Raw genomic sequence first — 22046 nt, forward strand, 5'->3', positions numbered from 1 at the left:
TGGTGCCACTACCAAGAAGGCCCTATTTCTTGCAGCCGCCCCCCCCGGACCTCCTTGGGTGGCGGCACTTGTAAGAAGGCCTTCTCTGATTATCTGAGAGGGCGAGCCGGATTGTACAGGAGTAGGCGGTCTCTAAGATATCCTGGCCCAGAGCAGTATAGGGCTTTAAAGGTCAAAAACCAGCACCTTGAATTGGGCCCGGAAACGAATGGGCAGCCAATGTAGCCCCCGGAGAAGCGGACTGACAGAGTCAAATTGCCTAGCTCCAGTGACCACACGGGCTGCCGCATTCTGCACTAATTGCAGTTTCCGAACCATCTTCAGGGGCAGCCCCACATAGAGCGTGTTACAGTAATCTAACCTCGATGTCGCCGTGGCATGGATCACCGTGGCCAGGTCTGCACGATCCAAGTATGGCTGCAGCTGGCGCACCAGCCGAAGCTGAGCGAAGGACCCCCTAGCCACAGCCGCCACCTGGGAATCCAGGAGCAGCTGCGAGTCCAGGAGGACCCCCAAGCTGCGACATGACATTTTAAGGCCCTCCGGAAGCCTTAGAAGGCCTTATGAGGGTCAGGGAGGTAGTGCATGGCCTACCGGTAGCGCATGTAGAGGAGGCAGTGGGCGGGACAGCTGGGGGTGTGGCACCGTCCCCCTGAGCCATGCTGCCTGGGGGTAATTGCACCCGTAGACGTCCCCCCAAGCTTACCACTGATAGTTTCCAAACAATATGTTGATATTCTTATCACTCCCCTCCTCCAAACAGGTCTCTGTACAAGGTTCTGTTTCTCTCTCCCCCCACTCTTTTTTAAATCCTTGCAACAACCCTATGGAGTAGACTAGGCTGGTGGAATGACTGCATATGACTCGTGGAATCATTCAGCAAACTTCATAGACAATTGGGACTTTGAGCATCGAGATTAGGACTGGGAAGACCTGAGTTCAAACTACTGCACCATATTGTCTCTCATTTTACGCTTGTGAATGAATCTCCACTTTGTGGTTAAAGCTAGGTTTAAACTTTCAGCAGTGTGAGGTAGCTGAATGATCTGTACCACATCAATCTGCCAGTGGGGAGGGGGCACCTCATATGAATGCTTTATTAGTTAAAACTTCCTGCAAGTATAAAACTACAAGACCAAGAAAATCTTCAGGTGTGCAGTCCAACCCCTCCCTTCAGTCTGAAGTGATGCCACCTCAGGGTTCTACCATGTCCCTGTATTGCATATGAAGAATGGGCTGGATGACTGAGGCTGGGTGACTGCAACATGACTGTTTGCAGAATGCTCCATCATCACCCCATTGAGTTGGAAAAGTAGTGCATAAATAAATCATGATGACAGACAGTGGGATGGGGGTGGAAAGTGCTCAGAAATATTGCATGAGTCTGCTCCTTCCCTAAGTGAAAAGGCATTTCCTTGCAAAAGGTGGAGGGGTAGCAGATGGTGGAAGGCTCACTTGCATGCAGAAGAAGTAATACCATGGCAATTAATAATAATAATAATAATAATAATAATAATAATACAGGTATTTATATACCGCCTTTCTTGGTTGTCAGATTTCTCTTCAGACTTTATTCAAGGCGGTTTACAAAGGCAGGCTGTTCTAAATCCCTGTAGGGATTTTTACAATTGAAAGGTTCTATCTTTCAAGAACCACAAAATTTCAGATGGCTCTTTCTGATCTGGTATCACATTCTGGCCCCCAGTTTCCTCCCACGCAAGCTGACAAGCAGCTCCTTCATCTCTCACATGGAGGGCAGCCAAGACGCTTCTTTGCTCACACCAAAGAGCAGGTGTGCAATTAATGTGCAAGGCAGCCCCTCAGCTGAGATTGTTGGACTCGGGGGCCCATGTAAATTGTACCCAGGCCTAGGTTTTAAAAGAGGGCCCAAAGCCAAAGGAGGGGCAAGAAAATATCCTGAGATCTCACAAAATGTTTGCGTATAATGTGCGAAGACTAGCATTCACACTTTGTATAAGCCTACATAGTTTTATATATTGTAATCTGTAGAAATTATGATCAAATGGAGAAGGGAAAGGACCCCAAAGAAACTGTACTCTCTAAAATTCCTCTCAGAGACCCTGATGGACCTTGTAGTCAAGTCCCATGCTCCCTCGATGGAACTGACATTGTGTGTGCCAGTTGACACTGAGGACAGGCTCTGTGGAGCCTCTCCTGTGCTGAGGAAGCTCTCAGCTGCCTACCACCACCTTTCCCTTCCCCAAGGCCGTGTTTTTTTGCTTTGGGAAAGAAAAGAGCATGGAAAAGATGGGCATAAATTTCAATTTGAGGAAGACCCTGCTTGGGGTGGGGGTGAGAATGTGTTCACTTCAAATTGCAATCCTCTAATTGAAGCAGGGATGCTTGCATGTTGAGCACTGCCCTTACCTCACCTTGAGCAATCTATCTGCCCTTCCAGCCATGGGGAGTGACTGGGACTGTGACTTATAACATCCAGAGCAGTGTCCTGCTTGAAGTCCTTCACTGCCTTACCTCTGTGATACACTCCTGCTGACTTTATATTATTCATCTAAACTTGTTCAAGGTTTTACGATACCTCAAAGCAAGCTATTGGGGCACTTTTCATCCACTTTGCCAACGTTTTCCTGTCTGACCTTACGGAAGAAGATCCCTGCTCTCTGTGAGTTTGATGTTGCAGTGGAATGAATTAAGTTGGGTGGGGTCTGCCTGGGGGTGGAGGTAATTAAATTTGGGAGCTAGTGTAGCTATGAGCTGACAGTAGGGCTGTGGCATCAGTACACAAAATCTCCAACCTCACCAATGTGTGATTAATGTGTTGAATCTTTTAAAGTGGGACCAAGTGCCATAACAAAATCATGTGGCAAGGAGTTCAACAGATTAATTTCAAGCTGGGTTAAGAAATACTTCTTTTTGTCTGTGCTGACTGCCAGTCAATTTTAGTGGATGTCCCTGGGTCTCGTGTTGTGAAAGAAGGAAGAGAACTTCCCTGTATCCATCCTATGCATAATTTTATACCTTTCACTTATGTCCTACCTCAGACACCTTGTCTAGTCTGAACAGCCCCAAACATTGTAGTCTTTCCTCATAAGGGAGGTGTTCTAACCCAGTCATGATTTTGGTCACTTCTTCTGAACCTTTCAAGTGGGGTGCCCCAGGGCTCTGTCTTGGGCCTGGTTCTCTTTAACATTTTCATCAATGATTTAGATGAAGGGCTGCAAGGGGGCCTCATCAAATTTGCAGATGACTCCAAGCTGGGAGGAGTAGCAAACACAATAGAAGACAGTAGAAGCCTTCAGGAAAACCTAGACAAAATGGAATACTGGGCTGAAATGAATAAGATGAAGTTCAACAGGGACAAATGTAAGGTTCTGCACAGAGGCAAAAATAATCAAAGATGCAGGTATAAACATACCATAGTCTTTCGAGACTGAAGGTTGCCAACCAGGTATAAAATAGGAGATACGTGGCTTGGCAGCACAACATGTGAAAGGGATCTTAGAGTTGCAGTGGATCACAAGATGAACATGTGATGCAGCTGCAAAGAAGGCGAATGCAATTTTAGCCTGCCTTAGTAGAACCATAGCTTCCAAGTCCCAAAAAATAATGGTTCCGCTTTACTCTACATTGGTTAGACCTCACCTGGAGCACTGTTTCCAATTCTGGGTACTTCACTTTAAGAAAGATGCAGTCAAACTGGAGTGGGTTCAGAGAAGGGTGACAAGGATGATCAGAGGACTGGAGGACAAGCCCTACAAGAAAAGTTTGAGGGAACTCGGTATGTTTTGCCTGGAGAAAAGAAGACTAAGAAGGGATATGATAGTGTTCTTCAAATACTTGAAGAGCTGTTGTATGGAAGAAGGGACAAATATGTTCTCAACTGCCCCTGAAAGTAGAGCTAGATTCATTGGGTACGAACTGCAAGAGAATAGATTACGATTGGATATCAGGAAGGGCAAGTTCAGCAGTGGAGCAGATTGCAGATGGGAAGTGGTGGACTCTCCGTCACTGGAGATCTTTAAGCTTGACAAACGTCTGTTGGAGTTGCTCTTGGAAGATTTCCTGCTACAGGCAGGGGGTTGGACTAGATAACCTGTTAGGTCCCTTCCAATTCTATGATTTTCCAGTTCCATTATATCCTTATTGAGATGTAGCAACCAGAACTGTGCACAATACTCCAGATGTGGCCTTTCCATGAAGACAACTGAAAAGGTTGCATCAGGCAGCAGGATGGCAGGGGGCACCCACCTCTGCCTGCCTGCCTACCTGCTTATCTCTGCTGATCCACCTCTTCCTCTATCCACTCCTAGGATTGCCAAAGGAAGAGGAGGATGGAGCAGAGGTTCGGGGAAGAAGAGAGTAATGGGCTAAAGTGTTGGAGGAGCAGATGCTGGTGCACTGCCAATGAAAAGAGGCAGCATTGGGCATGCCATCTCAGGTGCCAGGAGTTCTTGGGCCTGCCGTGATAGTTAACATGGGCTTTTGTTTGTACCTGCCATAGTTACCTAATGAATTTCATCTTGGATGCCACTCTGGGGATGCTGCTGATCTGGCTTGGTGTGAAGGTGGTATCCTGGGTTGTGGAGTGCTGGAAGTTCACACATCTGGTCTTTGGCGAATATGGTAAGCAGAGGCCAATTGTTTTGTTGCAAATCAGGCCTGATAAGCATGTTCAGATGCTTATGATGAGAAGGGATCTGTATGCTTAATTGCTTTTCTTAAAAAAGCAAAAAAGTAACTAGTTCTGTAGTGTTATTTGTAAAGTGCCTTCACTATGCACAGTGCTTTACACAGAGTAAGAGGACATGTCCTTCCTCTGCTGCAGAAATCTAAAATTTGACACAGGAGAGACAACAGCTGAGGGAGGTGGATGGAAGAGTGTAATGTACTAGGTGGAAAAGTGGCCTGTCAGTGCCAATAATAAATGGATAACTAGACAAGGGAAGAATTAGTTTTTTTTAGTTTCAGTAGGAATGGGGACTAAGAATTGTGCCAAAACCTTCATGGAAAAGATGGGTTTTGAGGATGGATGTGAAAGAAATGAGGTGCTATCATTCAGGCATTCTGAGGGCAGTTCCAGGCATATAAATTATGCTTGTTGTGTATCTTTGCATCACTACTTCTGCACATCTTGCAATTTTAAAAACTCAGCTGCATTAATTTGGGCTGCTACTAGTCATTACTGGATCAGGCAAAGAGTTTTAAAGACCACTGAAGCTTTGCTTTTTTATCTCTGGAGTCATTTGGATATATTGACAGATCCTGTGTTCACTTAAAAAGCAAACAAAACCCCTTGCCTCTGGAAACATGGGGACTACATTGTTCCTAAATGAAAATTGAGCTTCTCAGTGGGTAAATGGTAGAGCTTGAAAGTAGGATTTTTTCCTCTCTCAAAAAGGAAAATTACATTCAGGGCCTACGGATTTTTCATTGCAAAAGAGCATGAATACTCATTATTATCCTTTTGTATTAAGTTGAAACTAATATACATTGGCTTAAGATGGCATGCATATAAAGTAACCTCTAAATAACTGCATTATTTGATAATCCTTTGGGGTGAGGTTGCAAATGTTTCATTTCCCTGTCTTCCACTTACAGTTCCACTGGAGGGCAGCAGTTCCTACCAAATGTGAAATTGTATTTTGCTATCAGTTTTTAAGTCTTACATCCTTGGCCTAAGAGACATTCTCTTGACTGTTCTGAGGAAATTTTTCTTTGCATGTGTTGACAGGCCTATTGGCGCATCCAAAGGAATCTTGGTATGGATAGCCATTGGTCAGAGAATGAGAGCAGTATCTCTGCTTGGGCATTCTCTCCTGTTCTTGGGAAATCTTGGTAAAATGTCCATTGATTAGGTCTGGTATGGCAAGGTTGTCCAGTGGGGGTTGCACTTTGACGCAAAACCAGGAATCCCTTGAGAATGGAGACCTTGGGACTGGGTGCACCCAGACAACTGTGACTTGCATTAAAAAACAAGTTACTAGCTTTTCAAAACCAGAAGTGAGACTAAGTGAGGCTGCAATTCTATCCACACTTTAACGGGAGTAAGCTCCATTGACTATAACAGGACTTCTGAGTAGACGAGCGTAGGATTGGGCTCTGAGTGAGTGAGCAGTAGTTGGGAGAGATGAGGGGTTTCATTCCCTATTTCTTCCTTTATGCATCTAAAAGAAAGGTCATGCAAGATCTGCCTATGAATACTGGCTTGCTTTACATAATGTACAGAGGTCACCGAATTTTCTGGGCAAGAATTTGGGTTAACCTCTGGGGTGAGTATCAAGCCCTCAGTGCAGAACTATTTAACTACACTGTCATTGAGAAAAAGTTGGTTTGTCTTGTCTTCAGGATGACTTCCTAAGAAAATTCATTTTAAACAATCTACAAAAGTAATAACATTAAGCAGCCAGCAATGATCTAATAAAAATAGCACAACAATAATGTCAATAAATAGTAGCTTATACCCAGTGAAATAATTAAGAATATTTATATACTGATTTTCAACAAAAAGTAGTTCACAAAGTAGCTTAAATGGCAGGGTAAATCAGTAAATGGTTCCCTGTCCCAAAAGGACTTGCAGTTTAAAAAATACAGAAGAAAAATCAAGCAACAGCCAAGAAAAAGATGCCGTGCTGGGGTGAAGAGGGACAATTGCTCTCCTCCTGCTAAATATAAGAGGACACCACTTTGAAAGGTGCCTCTTTGCCCAGTTATAGGTTAAAATAAAGGGATTCTGAAGCCCATGAAATCCAGATGAGGAATATGAATTTTATTTGGCAGTTTCAAACAGAAAAGGTGGGAGGGTGCCTAGAGATAGTTTGGGCAGCAGCATAGGTTAGCCACCTACCTGGCCATGGCCAGTAGAGCAGCAGGGAAAGGAAAGTGACCTCAGTTCCACCATATCTAATACCATAAAGATAAAAAAAAATGCAATGAAGTGACCATGAAATTGCTAAATGAAGAAAATGTATTCACTCTATCCTATCCTGAAAGCATTTCTGGTTTCACCTCTCATCTATAACAAACCTATAGTGTTCTCAAAGCTGTGGTATCCCTCCCATTGCAATTCTGAGGAACTCAGCATCATTCATGATACTTTTTCTATCTCTTCCCCCCACTGTCATCACCACCACTAGTTTTATCTTTACATCAATCCTGTGGGGCAGATTAGGATGAGAGAGTGTGATTGACCTGAAGCCATCTTGTGAGCTTTGTGGCTGGATGGGGCTTTGAACCCTGATCTCCTTGGTCCCAGTCTGGCCGTGTAGCCAGTGCACCACTCAGCATGCACTCTGTGGAAGTTTGAAGACTTGGCCTGAGCAGTAATGGAGGTGCCTAAAACCATTGTCTGTGTATGAATTTCTTTTTGAAGAGGGCTTCTAGAATGTTCTGTGACTGGCTTGTTTGTGAGTTGTTCAAACGTAAGAGTAGGAAATGTGAGCCCTTTGTCTCTGCTCTCAAATTCAGATTGAGGACCATGTGGGTGGATTCTGGTTCTGTTGTCATGGTAGCTTTAAACATTTCCATCACAAAACTTTCCCTTACTTAGAGCAACCAAATGAACTTGTTTTGGTCTGAAAAATAAGCGATTAACCTCTTCTCCCCATTCCCACCCCCCATTGCAGTGGAGGCTTTGAAGTCTGAGCAATGTTGATGCAGGGAGCACTGGCTTCACTTAAAAATGGCCTAACAAAACTGAAGCTAAAGTACATGGAACTGATGCATCTGCTTCCCACATCAGTTGTCTTCTTCATATAGGTATCTAGATTGTAAACCTCTTGGGGCAGGGTTCTGTGTAAAGTGCCCTCCATATTAGGAGTGCTGTGTACATAATTTTAAAAAATGGGGCCTGTACTTCAGAACATTTAATCCAGTATTTTAAATAGACCCACTAGGGAGGTGCTCTTTCTGAAGTCTTTATTGAAACCAGTGAAATGTACACCATCTTGCCTTCAGTGCTGCCCCCTGGAGGTGCCACACACCCCCCCCCCCCGCTCACTGCCTCCCCTCATAGAGGCCTTGGCCTCCCTGGCCCTCAGAAGGCCTTTAAGTGTCTCTCTCTCTCTCTGCTCAGGTCAATTTTTGACTCTCCCTGGTCTCCCCCCCCCCCCGCAGCAGGCCTGAGAGGGTGCGGGGGGGGGAGAGAAGCACCACAGCCTGGACCTTGGCATTGTTCAAGACCAGCTGGCTCTCATTTGGCAAAGAACCCAAATGTGCCTCCCTCCTGAGTGGTAAGAGGTGAAGTAGGTGCCACACCCCGGTGCTGGGGACACCTCCAGCCATTTCCACCCCTGGAACACAGCCACCTTCTGCCCTTACCCTGCTTGCTGCCTGGTGACGCTCCCAGCCTGGCACCCTCATTAGACCTGACAACAAGCAGGGAGAGCTGGAGTGATGGCTGTAGAGAAACTCCCAGCAAACGCACCTGCAGTCCCAGGAGCTGATGGCCCCCTCTCTTCTCAAACATTCCTCCCCCCAAGTCGCCACTCTTATTCACTTGGTGGAAGAGGGTTGCTTTCCCATCTCTCTCTCTCGCTTGCCTGCTAAATAAATTCACTTTGAGCCCAATCCTATGCACGTCTATATTATAGTCAATGGGGCTTACTCCTATGTAAGTGTGGATAAGATTTCAGCTTTGGTGGAGCATCTCCCCCTTTCTCTGCAGCCTGCTGGTTCCACCAAGTGAATTTATTCAGCAGGCTGCAGAGAGAAGGGGAGGTAGATGGGTGGGTAGGAGATGTCTCCTATGTGACACTTTACAAATTCTAGGGCATGAGCTGCTTTTGCAGTAAAAAGTGAAGAAGCTGGTGGCACCTGAAGCAAATTCATTGCAGCAGACCCACTTTTTAGAATGAGAATCTGTCAGGACCTACTGGAAATGTCATGACCAGAAGTGACATAATCTGGCAGGGAAATTTTTAACAATCCTAGGCTGTAGTCCTACCCACACTTAGCCAGGAGTAAGTCCCATTTACTAGCAGAAACAATTCCTATGAAAAAGAAAAGGGGAAGACACCTAAAAAACCCAGAATGCCTCAACAAGCAACTCAGTGGTGAGTTGAAGATTAAAAAAGACATGTATAAGAAATAGAAGATGGGACTTATCACCAAGGAGGAGCACAGTCAGATAGCCCAGTCTTGTAGGGCGAGGGTCAGGAATGATAAAGCTAAAAGTACGAGCTAAAGCTGGCCAGGGATGTCAAGAATAACAAGAAGGGTTTCTTTAGATAAGCCCAAAGAAAAAGGAAGAGAAACGAGGGGGTGGGATTGCTCCTGGACAAGGATGGTCAATTAGTGTCTGGAAACCAAGAGAAGACGGAGCTGCTCAACTCCTACTTTGCGTCCATCTTCTATCAGAAGGATTGTGCAAATGTGGGTGCTGGGTCCTTGGCTGATGGGGGGATATGCATACATCTCCGAAGAGGTAATGAAAACCTGGACGGCACAGGAATGCAGCTTAGCATTGACAGGGAACTAGTTAAAAACCACTTGCTTGGCCTAAATGTGTTCAAGTCATTTGGACCAGATGAACTGCATCCTAGAGTACTAAAGGAACTTGCGGAGGTACTTGCATAGCCTTTGTCAATTATCTTTGAAAAATCCTGGAGGACAGGGGAGGTACTGGAAGTGTCTGTTGTAGGCTAATTAGTGTCTAATTAGTAGGCTAATGTGGTCTAAATCTTTAAAGGAAAAAAAGAAAACCGGGGAAATTACAGACCTGTCAGTCTGCCAACCACCACCACCAGTCTGACTACAATACCAGGGAAGATATTAGAAAAAATAATAAAACACACAGTTTGCCCACATCTAGACAACAACTCAGTGATCAATAGAACCCAACATGGATTTGTCAAGTATAAATCTTGCCAGACAAATCTCATCTCCTTTTTTGATCGGGTTGCTAGCTTACTGGACTGTGGGAATGCGGTAGATGTAATATATCTTGACTTCAGTAAAATATTTGACAAGGTCCCACATGACATCCTAATCAGAAAGTTGGTTTGATGATATAATCGTTAGATGGATTTGCAACTGGTTGGACGGCCATACACAGAGGATGTTTGTCAATGGCTTCACGTCAACTTGGAGGGCAGTTTCAAGTGGGACACCCCAGGACTCTGTCTTGGGCCCTGTTCTCTTTAATATCTTCATCTATGACTTGAATGAGGGGATACAAGGGAGTCTCATCAAATTTGCAGATGACGCCACACTGGGAGGAGTAGCAAACACAATAGAAGAAAGTAGAAGACTCCAGGAAGACCTAGACGAAATGGAATACTGGGCTGATATGAATAAGATGAAATTCAACAGGGATAAATGCGAAGTTCTGCACTTAGGCAAAAACTATGCAGGTATAAAATGGGAGATACATGACTTGACAGCACTACATGTGAGCGGGATCTTGGAGTTGCAGTGGATCACAGGACGAACGTGAGTCTGGACGGACAGGAGGTCTGGTCTAGAGGGTAGAGCCTCCATTTGCCTGAAGAAAAATGCAGCCAAACTGGAGCAGGTTCAGAGGAGAGCGATGAGGATGATCAGGGGGCTGGAGGGCAAGCCCTACAAGGAAAGATCGAGGAAACTTGGCATGTTCAGTCTGGAGAAGAGAGGGCTGAGAGGGGATATGATAGCTCTCTTCAAATAGCTAAAGGGCTGTCATATGGAAGAAGGGAATAATTTATTCTCAGCTGTCTCTGAAAGTAGAACTAGAACCAGTTGGTACAAACTGCAAGAGAGGAGATTTCGATTAGACATCAGGAAAAAATTCCTGACAGTCGGCGGTTTGGCAGTGGAACAGATTGGCAAGAGAGATGGTGGACTCTCCCTCACTAGAGACATTCAAGCAGAGGCTGGACAAGCACCTGTTGGAGATGCTCTAAGAGGATTTCCTGCCTAAGGCAGGGGGTTGGACTAGATGACCTAATAGGTCCCTTCCAACTCTCTGATTCTATGATTCTATTGATAAAAGAATATACATAGTAGCTTGTTCAAAGTACAGGTCTGTAGCATTTCCCCAAATGCAGTCACATACCATGGTAGCATCAACTCTAATATATTAAAAATAAAATATTGAAATGAATGGGGACCCACTTGAAATTGGCTCAGAATCCACCTAGTGGGTTGTGAGCCACAACCCACAGTTTGAGAAACACTGCTCTAGATTTTATGTCTGTGAACCCTGTTTAGGAACTTGTCAGTGGCTTGGAAGGGAGCCTAGTGGCTCCTGTCCAACTACCTCACTACAGTTATTTCACCAAGGGGTGGACATGATCTCCTAAAGAACCGCTCTCCTCCTGCTGCTTTTCTGAATAATATAGAAAAGTGCTCTGAGTATATGAGAATATACTCATATACAGAGTATGAGTATATGCTCTGCTTACATGAAGTGTTTTTCCTTCATGTAAGCACAGGGGTCCAGGAATGGGGGGGGGTGCTTGTCAGAGAGAAGGAGGCTTGTTGTTCTTACTGTCCCACGGGCAGGAGTTTGTCTGGCAAATGTCTGATAGATGGAAGCCCCTTTACAAGTAACACATTTCTGGATTTGTTACTTTTCTGGATATCACATTTGATAAGTGAGTGAACTGACTTTGCAACCGTCCAGTCTGTGTGTGTTTTTGACTGCTTATCATTCAACCAGATACATTCTCTGTTGCCTTCCTACCCTTCAGTGTGGGACTATCAAGTAAAATGTTTTCTCTTTAAATGGAAATGACCTTTCAGCTTCTCTGCAGAGTAGTAGTGACATTATTAGCCTAGGCTTGCTGGCTTCTGGGTTTGCTGCCTGAACAGTTCCTGCTCTCATTTCTGCCTTAGTTTGTGGCAGGGTAGGGGTGGTTGTGTATATTTTCCCCAAAGATCCAGCAAAGCAGGAGTAATATATGAAGGTTGTTGGCCTGCTCACTGCATTGGAATCTTCACAGATTAAAAATAATCCCAGTGCACACAAGAGCAGCTTTGAGCAAAAGTAGCGCTCCCTTACAAGGCAAGGCAGTTGAGCTCCTCAACCTGCCACGACGATGTCTCCACACCCTGCAGGGCTGGAGTTTGAGACAAGATAGAGGTGGCGAAAGGGTTGGAAATGCATAGGGAGCCACACTCTTGTGGTGCTGGAGTGTGACAACCTGATGAAAGAGCCGTACTAGAGCCTTCCTGGTCTCCCCATGGTGCCTTGGTTATAGGTGCTGAAGCCTGGCCTCCCAGAGGTCACAGAACAATGATGATGAAGATGGCCACTTTGTCACCCACACCTAGGCCCAAGATTACCTCTTTGTCACTAGCCTCCCCCCCCCCGCATTGTCCCACCAGTTACTTCCTCCACCTGCCTGCACAAGTTATGCTGTTCAGGCTCGTCAGAGAGTCCTAGCATCTCCAGCTGTATGCTTATTGGGCTAGAAATCTCTGGCTAGTGAAGCAGTGGATATGTGCTGCTGATTCCTTTCACCAGTCATTGTGCACACACAAATCTGATTTGAATTTTGTTGCTGTTGCTCCCAGAAAGACGAAGGGAACAAGTGTGTAAATTAGGTTTTGGTGCAGATAGGCCCTTTCATGGAGCAGCCTCACACATGAACACTGTGTGGCAAGGACCCAAGAATTTGTCTGGACCTTCATCATGCAGAGTGTTGCTGGTCTGATCAGTGTATGAGCCAGGCCTGTCTTGCACACTCCAGCACCAACAGTGGAAATTCAATCAGCACAAGAGAACATCCAAAACTAGAATTCACCACCTGAAATAGTGCAGTCCATCCTACCTCCTTGTTTCTGTTTCATTCTCTTCCCATGAGTGGACTAGGAAAATGATTTAGGCTGCAATCCTATGCACACGTACCTAGGAGTAATTCCCTTTGACCTCAGTGGAGCTTATGTCTGAGAAGACACGCCTAGTATTTTTTCCCCTGAATTCCTGTTAACATCTTCTGTTGTGTTTATATCCCATTTAGCAGCCCCTTCTCTCACTTGCACTTTGTTTCTGTGTTGGGCCTCAGTGTTCTGTGTTGGTTGCAGAGTTCTGCAAACTCTGCTGTCTCATAGCCTTTCCAGGCGATGCACGTGCAGCCTTTGGGGAGAGATGTTCTTTTTTTGGCTTGCTTGGTCTGTTGAATTTGAAAAACAAGCAGTTACTTTGACTTTCTTTTAGTCCCAGCCAGATATCATCATGTATCTTTCCTCCCAGCACAAATGAACAGCACAGATCTGATCCTGATATGAAACAGCCTCTCTGGTTACAGGAGATTTAACCTCCAGCAAACAGTGAGGGGAAAAACCCCAACAAAGCATATGGGTAAATATAAAGATAATACTAGCAGCCCTGCATCAGACCTTGAAACATTTTGCTAAATCAGCTTCTCCTATCTGGAAACTGTTCATTCAGAGGCTAACTTATAGTTTGGCCTGACCAAGAATGGCTCCAGAAACACTTCCAGTTTAGTCTCTTGAGGCAGGTAACCCAATCCAGCTTTCTCAATATTTTCCAAATTTCCGATTGCTGATGTGTCCATCCCCCCCTCCCCCCCCAAATGCTTGGCCTGCAGAACTTTCCAAGTGAAGCTCCCATTAGACCCTGAGGCTGGCTGTTTTCCACTCTTGCAAAAGCCTTTTCAGTGGAATTGATAATAGCATTTTTGCTGTGGTGTTTGCTTATTCTGTTTCATCCTAATTTTTTTCCTATTGATTTTACTCCTTTTATTTATTTATCCAGCACGTGATTAATCTGTGGAACTCCTCACCACAAGATCTGATGATGGCAGCTGGTGTAGATGCTTTTCCAAGGGGATTCATCAGATTTATGAAGGAAAAATCCATCATAGTTTACAAACCATAATGACTATATGCAGCCTCGGGTTTTAGAGGTAGCATATCTGAATGCAGATGAAAGAGTGTGGCACAGAATATGGATATCTTGTTGTCTTTGTGATCCCTGAGACACCTGGTGGTCTGCTGTGAGACAGAGGAAGCTGGACTAGATGGGCCCTTGGCCTGATCCAGCAAGACTCTTCTCCTTATGTTCTTAGGGTATGTGATATTCAGTTTTATTGATTGTTTAAATGGCCCATAAATGATACTAGTGAATAATTTCCTGCTGAGTTCTGCCCACTTAGAATATATCACTTTGACATCCTGGTTCTTTTAATTTTTAAGTAGTCTGCTGTTGTCTGTGATTAGGGATGTGTGTCCCCTGTGAATCACAGATCAGAAAAGACAGAGAAGATGGTTGTGGGCATAGAATTTAGCTCCTAAGGAGAAAAAACAAGTTTCTGGTCCTTGTGGCTATAATGAGATACCTGAAAAGTATGTGGGCATTGCCTGCTGAAATGGCAGAAGTTAGAGAGAGAAGTTTTCCAGTGATTATGGGTTCTTCAGGTCCTGCCCTAGCTTTTCAGCTGCCTGCATATTCAAAACCTCATAATATGGAAGGGTGCTCGATTTGCATCATTTATGCAGACTGCAGGTTTTGCTTTTCTCTTTGGTTTGGCTGCAAAATTTAGATTGCCTAGGTACAGATCTCATTTTTTTGCATGCATGTCCCCAGCTTTGACTAAGACCAGGATCCAAGGAGACTAGGCCAAAAGTAAATATTGAGTTGGGAGTTTTTTTCCTCAGCCGATACAAGCAACTTGGGAGGTGATTTGGGGATGGAAGACCAGTGACAGGGTAGGGTACCCCCCCCCCAGCTCCCTTGCTGGTCTCTCTCTGCATTTTTGTGACTATCATGAGGAAGAAATGCTGGATCCTTGGGTAATGGGGGAATATGCTTACATCCCCACAGAGGTAATGAAAACCTGGACTGCATGGGTCTGCAGATTAGGATTGACAAGGAAACTAGTTAGAAACCACATAACTGGCCTAAATGAATTTAAGTCATTTTGATAGGATGAACTATACTCTAGAGTACTTAAAGGAACTTGCAGATGCACTTGCAGAGCCATTTTCAATTATCTCTGAGAAATCCTGGAGGACAGGGGAGGTGCTGCTAGACTGGAAGTGGGCTAATGTGGTCCCAATCTTTGAAAGGGAGGGGAAAAAAGAAGACCCGGGAAATTACAGACCTGTCAGTCTGACTTCAACACCAGGTAAGATATTAGAATAAATTACACAAACACACAGTTTGCACACATCTTGACAACAACTCAGTGATCAGTAGTATACAGCATGGATTGTCAAAAATAAATCTTGCCAGAAAAATCTCATTTCTTTTTGTGATTGGGTTGCTAACTTACTGGATGGTGGGAATGCTGTGGATATAATCTATCTTCAGGAAAGCAATTGAGAGGGGTTCCATATGACATTTTAGCAATTCAGTAAAATATGGGCTAGTTTACAATTGTTAGTTGCACCCACAACTGCTTGGATGGCTGTACACAAGGGGTGCTCATCAATGACTTTGCATCAACCTGGATGACAGTTTCAAGTGGGGTGCCCCAGAACTCTTGGACCTGGTTCTCTTAATATCTTCATCAATCACTTGGATGAAGGGATGCAATACTGGGCTGAAATGAATAAGATGAAGTTCAACAGGGTCAAATACAAGGTTCTACACTTGGTTCTACAAGGCAAAAATAATCAAATACGCAGGTATAGAATGGGAGATACCTGGCTTGGCAGCACAACATTTGAAAAGCATTTTGGAGTTGCAGTGGATCACAAAATGAACATGAGTCAGCAGTGTGATGTTGCTGCAAAGAAGGCAAATGCAATTTTAGCCTGTATTAGTAGAACCGTAGCTTCCAAGTTACAAGAAGTTGTGGTTCTGCTTTACTCTGCATTGGTCAGAACTCACTGGAGAACTGTGTCCAATTCTGGGCATCTCACTCTAAAAAAAGGTGCAGACACACTAGAGAGAAGTTCAGTGGAGAGCGATGAGGATGATCCGAGGACTGGAGAACAAGTCCTACAAGGAGAGTTTGAGGGAACTTGGTATGTTTCACCTGAAGAAGAGAAGGCTAAGAGGGGATATGATAGTGCTCTTCAAATACCTGAAGGACTGTCATATGGAAAAAGGGACAAATTTGTTCTCGACTGCCTCTGAAAGTAGAACTAGAGTCAGTGGGTACAAACTGCAAGAGAAGAGATTCCAATTGGACATCAGGAAAAAATTTCTGATGGTAATGGCAGTTTGGCAGTGGAACAGATTGCCAAGGGAGGTGGTGGACTCTCCCTCACTGGAGATCTTCAAGCAGAGACTTGACAATTACCTGCTGGAGATTCTCTATGTTACAGGCAGAGGGTTGAACTAGATGACCTTGTAGGTCCCAACTCTTAAGGTTCTATGAAATGTGATTCATTGATCCTTATTCAATGTTAATCCAAAGCCCCTCATTTCAGGTGGTCTTGTCTTTGATCTACAGGTTTCCCCAAAACCATCTTGCAGGCTTCTGTCAGACTTCAATATAGTTTTGCCTGGCAGTGTGTAGTGGTGGAAGTGAAGGCTGCTGGTGGGAAAACAAGCATACACCCCAACCCCCAGCACATGAACTAGTTGCACAAATATTTGGATCCTGTCTTCCATCTTATCCTATAAATACTTCATTTGTAACTTATTTCACAAGCCAGAAAATTTTTTGCAGATGTTTTAAGTACCTCTGGTTTGTGAGATCTTTGCACTCTAATTCCAGTGCTCTGATTCTTGGAAAAGTTCACTCTTTACCTTATTGTTTTAGGGTGCAGTCCTAACCCCTTATGTCAGCAGGTAAGGGCAATGCAGCTCTGAGGTAAGGGAACAAACATTCCTTTATTTTGAGGAGGCCTCCATGAGTGACACCCAACTGCAGGATGCAGCACACCTCCCATTGGCACCGTTATGCCAGTGCTGGGAAATACTGACATAAGAGGTTAGAATTGCGCCCTTAGTTAATTCAAGAACTAGGAAGGCAGTGTTGGTTTGGGGGTAGTTTTGTCCTTGTTTTATGTGGTCTTGGGCAGTGAGAGAGAACTTGAATGCATGTGTTGTATCCCTCTTGTACACAGAGGTAGAAAACCAATTGGCAGAAACAGGTGGGCAGTTATAGCATTTGAAGAAGCATATAATTTGCATCCAGGCTTGTGGTTGCATCTGGAAATATTTAGTGGTGTTTGAGCAGCTGGGAAACCTTTTAAAGGCCACTGTGGTTTTGTTGTGGGTTTCTTCTGTAAGCTGACCTTTTTCTATCCAAGAGTCATTGCACACCAGCTGGAAGTCTATTGTGAATGCAAGCGAAAGCAAAATTCAAGCGCATCAGGGATAACAATCCAATCCAATCCAAGCCACCTTGGGTGCCTTCTGGGAGAAAGGCGGGATATAAATTGAGTAAATAAGCAAATATTGTCTATATCGCTACTTCATCCAAAGACACTTTTTGCACAAATCAGTGGAAGCAGTTCTGAATCTCTTGTGCTGTTTGTTCAATGTGTGAATGTTGCTGCAGGGTAAAACGCATGAGCAGTATTGACGTTTTCAAAAGAGGCTGATTTCAGCCTCTCTGGGCTGCTTGCTTGAAATGAGTGTAGGAATACTGGACTTCCATGTTTCTCGATGCGTGGCTGTGCATTGCGGCTACCGAAAGTGGGGTGTGGGACCGCACGTTTGCAAGATCCCAGAGATAATTGAGGGCCCACTGTTCATCTCTGTTGCATGTTCCTTGCAGGGGTGTGTCGTACACTTGTGTCTCACTCCCAGGGTTTTGGGTGCTCAGAGTTGTTGGTTCTGAACCCTAGAGCCCTCAAAGATCCCTGTTCGGTAGTACTGCCACCACCCTGTAAGAGCCAGTGCCTCAGTCCAGGGAACCGAGACCCTCTAGGCTTAACTATATCCCTTGTAGGCACTGAGCACTTTCTTTACTTAAAGTCTCAGTCCTCAGGTTTCTAGTCCACAATGAGGATTTTTGGCAGCTTGCTGAATGGCTAGGCAGGATTCTGAACCTTTGTCCCCAACAGACAATGAACCAACATGGTAAAAGATTTTCTACTTTATTAAATACATAAGGCTACAAAAGTTACAAAAAGGCAGCAAATGCTAGAGGCATAAAAAACTTCTAGGAAACATATCAGCATAAAACAACAAAGCTAACTGGCTAACTCTGTTATTCTCTAACCTTCACCTGGGTCAGCTTCTTTTGTAGATCCTCAGGCCAGTTACCTATGGCCACATGGTCCTAGTGGGGCAGGATGTGCACCCACCACCTCTCTCACTCAGAGACCAGGAACAAAGACCCTTTCCTCCGGAAGTGGGGCTGGAAGCTCGCCCTCTCCTCTCCCCTCCCCCTGGAGATCTGCAGCTGCATTCCATCCTTAATGGATCTTTCTGGCTGCCTAGGTGCTACATAATCACCTTCCATTGATTTGTAAATCCTAGCAGCTAGGAAATGCAAGCCACTTCTGTGTTACTGTTTTAGCTTGGTTCAGGCCTTGCAATGCTACTAGGCCTGAACTGTACATATTCATGACAGGGTGCACGTGTGGGACTGCAGTCTTCCCTGCAGATTAGCAGCAGGAATCATCAATAACTTTTTAAAATAAAATTTTTGAAATGAGATTAGCCTATCAAGTATTTTAAAACCATTAACTTTATTGAAACAACAAAAGAGATGCTTTAATTATCATGAGGTTTGGTACCCCTGCTAATTACAAAAATTAATTTCTGTTTGATAACATACAACTTTTTAAAAAGTTCTTTTTATTAAGTTTCTTGTTCAGAGTACAGTTTCCACAGGAGTTTTATGGAGGAGACGGCTACATCCCATAGAGGCAGTGCCCCTGATTCTTGCAGCCAGCAAAATGAGGTCTTGGCTGCAGCAGCGAACCTGTCGTAGGCGAGATGGAGCAAACGCTTCAGGCGCCAGCTGCTAGGACCCCATGGAAGCCTCTCTGAGGCTCCTGACGGGCAGAAACTGTGCTTCTGCTTTCCCAGAAGCACAGTTTAAAGTGTTGGGGAACCTCACAGAGGTAGTTGGAGGTCGTGCGAGGTTCCGTGAGCCTCAGGTGAGCGGGGGCAGCGGCTTTTTGAGTGAGGGGGCTGCGACCGCCTGCAGGAGGCTCCATCATGGACCTTTGCCCCAGGTGCAAGGCTGGGGAGGTCTGCTGCTGCTTGGCTGTGACTTCTACCACTGATGGCTTGTGTTCCTGTCAGATGTCTGCAATTCCAGAAGAGGCCAATAACTTTGCAATACTGTAAGATTTGCCCTGGCTGCTGCAGGGCTGAGGCAAGCTGTGCTCGCCCCTGCACTTGCGAACTGCTGATGAAATAAAAGTCAACTGCTGCTTGCAATGTGGCATTTTTGGCTTCCTAGAAGTAACTGCTTTTACTGTGGAAGCTTACTCAACCTCTGACGTTTTGAGGCTGTCTGTGGTTGTAGGAATGGTATGGGAAAATTCTTTGTGCATTCTCAAGAACTTTGTACTTCTGGAGTATGTGTTTCTTCATTTTGCATATCTAATTGGGTGCAGCGATTGCCTGCTCAGATCATTGCAAAAACATGGAGCTGTCTTGAACCTCAGTCGCCCCAGAACAAGTCTTGACACTGTTGCTCCCTGCAGATACTCCAAAACTGGCCGTCCTGAGCAGCAGACTGACCTCCAGGAGCCAGTGGGTTGCTTCTGAATCTTTGTAATTTTTGGAAACCTAGTAACCATTGTTATGTTCCCCCAAAAGAGAACATCTGGATGTTTTTTTGAATAAACTGGAGAATTTCTCGAAGAGGTGGCCTCAGAATATGTCAATAACGGATAATAAATGATGCTTCTTGTTGTTGCTTATTAGGTCTCCCTGGCTGACCTTGGCTTGTCTCGCTTATTTAATTAGCAATGACATTTTAGGCTTGTTTACTCAATGTTGTGGGGTAACGGTGATGTGTGTGGAAGTGGAGGTGTGGTGCTCCTCAGTTGCTTTTAATGGAATAAGTCCATTGATTTGGCATTCTTCTATTGAATGCGGGCTAGAAATATTCTCTCTCCACTCCCCCTTTTGTTCTGCCAAAATACCTAAACAGAAACATTGGCACAGGACACAAAAGGGGTGGGACTCTGTCCAGACAGGAAGTCCTAGAGGAGCCACTGAAAGCATCTGCAACTGAATAGCTTGGTGTGCATCTGTTCAAAGAAACCACCTGAAACAGACTTACATTGATGACTGGCTTTGTTGTGGACTAGCATTCTGTACAATTTTTAGTTAGTCTGTTGCACGAATTCCTGGAGAAATGTTTTGGACCCCATCAGTTTCTCCAAAATCTGTAAAATTACAGTCCTCCTGGGCAATATTGGCAGGGAATAAGTCTTGGCCTGTTTGATCACCAAATATGGGAACAGCATTTCAGCTGGTTTCCTTAAAAAACAAACAAAAAAAAAAAGTTAAAGGAATTCTTAGGAGTCTAGTCTAGACAGCTGTGAGCATGCACAGTTCCAAGGAAGTTCAGAATGTGGCCCTTCTGAACACAGTTGGTGGGCTTTTGTAACCCTTCTCTTGGTTACTTCTCTTGGCCTGGGCCTCTTGGTTAAGAGAAAATGTTGACACTATTGGTTGAATCACTGTAGTAGTTTAACACACACCTTTTATTGTTTGGGGATGGAGGCCAATCCCTTCCCACAGCACACTTATTTCCATTAGCCCAGTGGCTAGAACGATCTCACATGAACCTGCCTGGGTATTGAGAATCTCATCTAAGGTCAGGTGGATAGTGGCCCCATGATAGGATTATTATTACTATTAGATTTGTACCCCACCTTTCTCCACAAAGGGCACCCAAGGTAACTAACAACAATTAAGATACATAAAAGATAAAATACAAATAAAACTATAAAATAGACCAGTGTTTCTCAAACAGTGGTTCATGACCCACTTGGTGGGTCGCGACCTGATTGTTGATGGGTCACGAAGCTTTAGCTGAGAAGGCAAATGCATGGAGCCCTATGGAAAGTGAAGCTGAGCCATATCATGAGTTTACTCATGAGTAAGCAAATTTGCCTTAGTCCATTGGAAAGGGCAGGCTGAGAGGAATCCAATGACACTAGAAAGGTTCCAATCTGATGAACACAGCCCCCAAAAAACACCCAAGAAGGAAGTCTCTCCCTCCAAGCTGACAACTGTATTGAGCCCTATGAAAAGTGAAACTAAGCTACATGGTCACGTTTATTCATGAGTCAGCAAACATGCCTTGGCTCCTTCTGCCATGAGTCAGCAAACATGCCTTGGTCAGGCAAAGGGAAATGAATGAAGGGAATGGTTCCAATCTGATGAAAATGGAGCTCAACAAATGCTCCAGAAGGCAGCCTCCCCCCCAAAAAAGAATTAAAAGAGAGGCTTGAGCTGGTAAGGTGATGGTTTTTTTTTCTTTTCTAAACTTCTTAAGCTAACTGGGTCCCGGTTTAAATATAAGAAATTAAATTGATCTGGGCACTAGGTCGGACTGAAAATGTTACTTTTTTGTGGGGTGGGGATGTTACTACAGAGAAAATCCACTTGGTGGAACAGGGCTAGCTTCCTCATATTTGTTTACTCTATAATTATTTTAATTTGCTTGATGATGTCACTTCTGGCCATGACATCACTTTAGTGGGTCCCGGACAGATTGTCATTCTAAAAAGTGGGTCCCGGTGCAAAATAGACAATAAAAGCCAAGCAGCAACAATAAACCATCAAACTATTAAAAAGCAGCCATCATATCCTCTTACAAGGCATCAAAGGATGTCTCTTGTGTACCCTGTCTTTAGAACGTGCCTCCTAAGGAGGGTTGCCTTGCACTGTCTCATGGTTTTGGTGTCCTGTGAAGGCTCCTTTTCCCAAGTCTGTTAGTGTGATTGATTTTATTCTGGCTTTGTGTTACTGCTGCTTTTATAGATGATGCTTTTATACATCTTGCTGTATTTCATTGTAAATTGTGTTGGGGTGTCACATCAAACATGTATGATAACATCTGAAAAAAATTGCTGGACAGGTACCACCGACTTTCCTGTGTTGGCAAAAAGTAGTCCATCTCTTTCTGTGACACAATATAAATGTAACCAGTGGAATTTGTTGCTGCAACATACTGTGGTACCTGCTATAAGGACTACTTAGGCAGGGTTAAGCCAGGTCTGCCTGACTAGGTCCGATGGCTGCAATT

General features: G+C 44.5%; 1 protein-coding gene across 2 annotated transcripts in view; it reads left to right on the forward strand.

Annotated features, from left to right (window-relative positions):
* Positions 1-22046, forward strand: part of LOC136656850 (store-operated calcium entry regulator STIMATE-like) — a 48521-nt gene that overhangs the window by 12862 nt on the left and 13613 nt on the right. The window contains exons 3-4 of one of the 2 annotated variants that reach the window (XM_066633225.1): positions 2546-2641; positions 4481-4602. In XM_066633225.1, coding sequence (XP_066489322.1) covers positions 2546-2641; positions 4481-4602 — 218 coding nt within the window. The remainder of the gene's footprint in view (positions 1-2545; positions 2642-4480; positions 4603-22046) is intronic. The other variant, XM_066633226.1, reaches the window with a different exon arrangement.

The sequence above is a fragment of the Tiliqua scincoides genome, chromosome 7 (genome assembly GCF_035046505.1).
Source record: "Tiliqua scincoides isolate rTilSci1 chromosome 7, rTilSci1.hap2, whole genome shotgun sequence".
NCBI lineage: Eukaryota > Metazoa > Chordata > Lepidosauria > Squamata > Scincidae > Tiliqua > Tiliqua scincoides.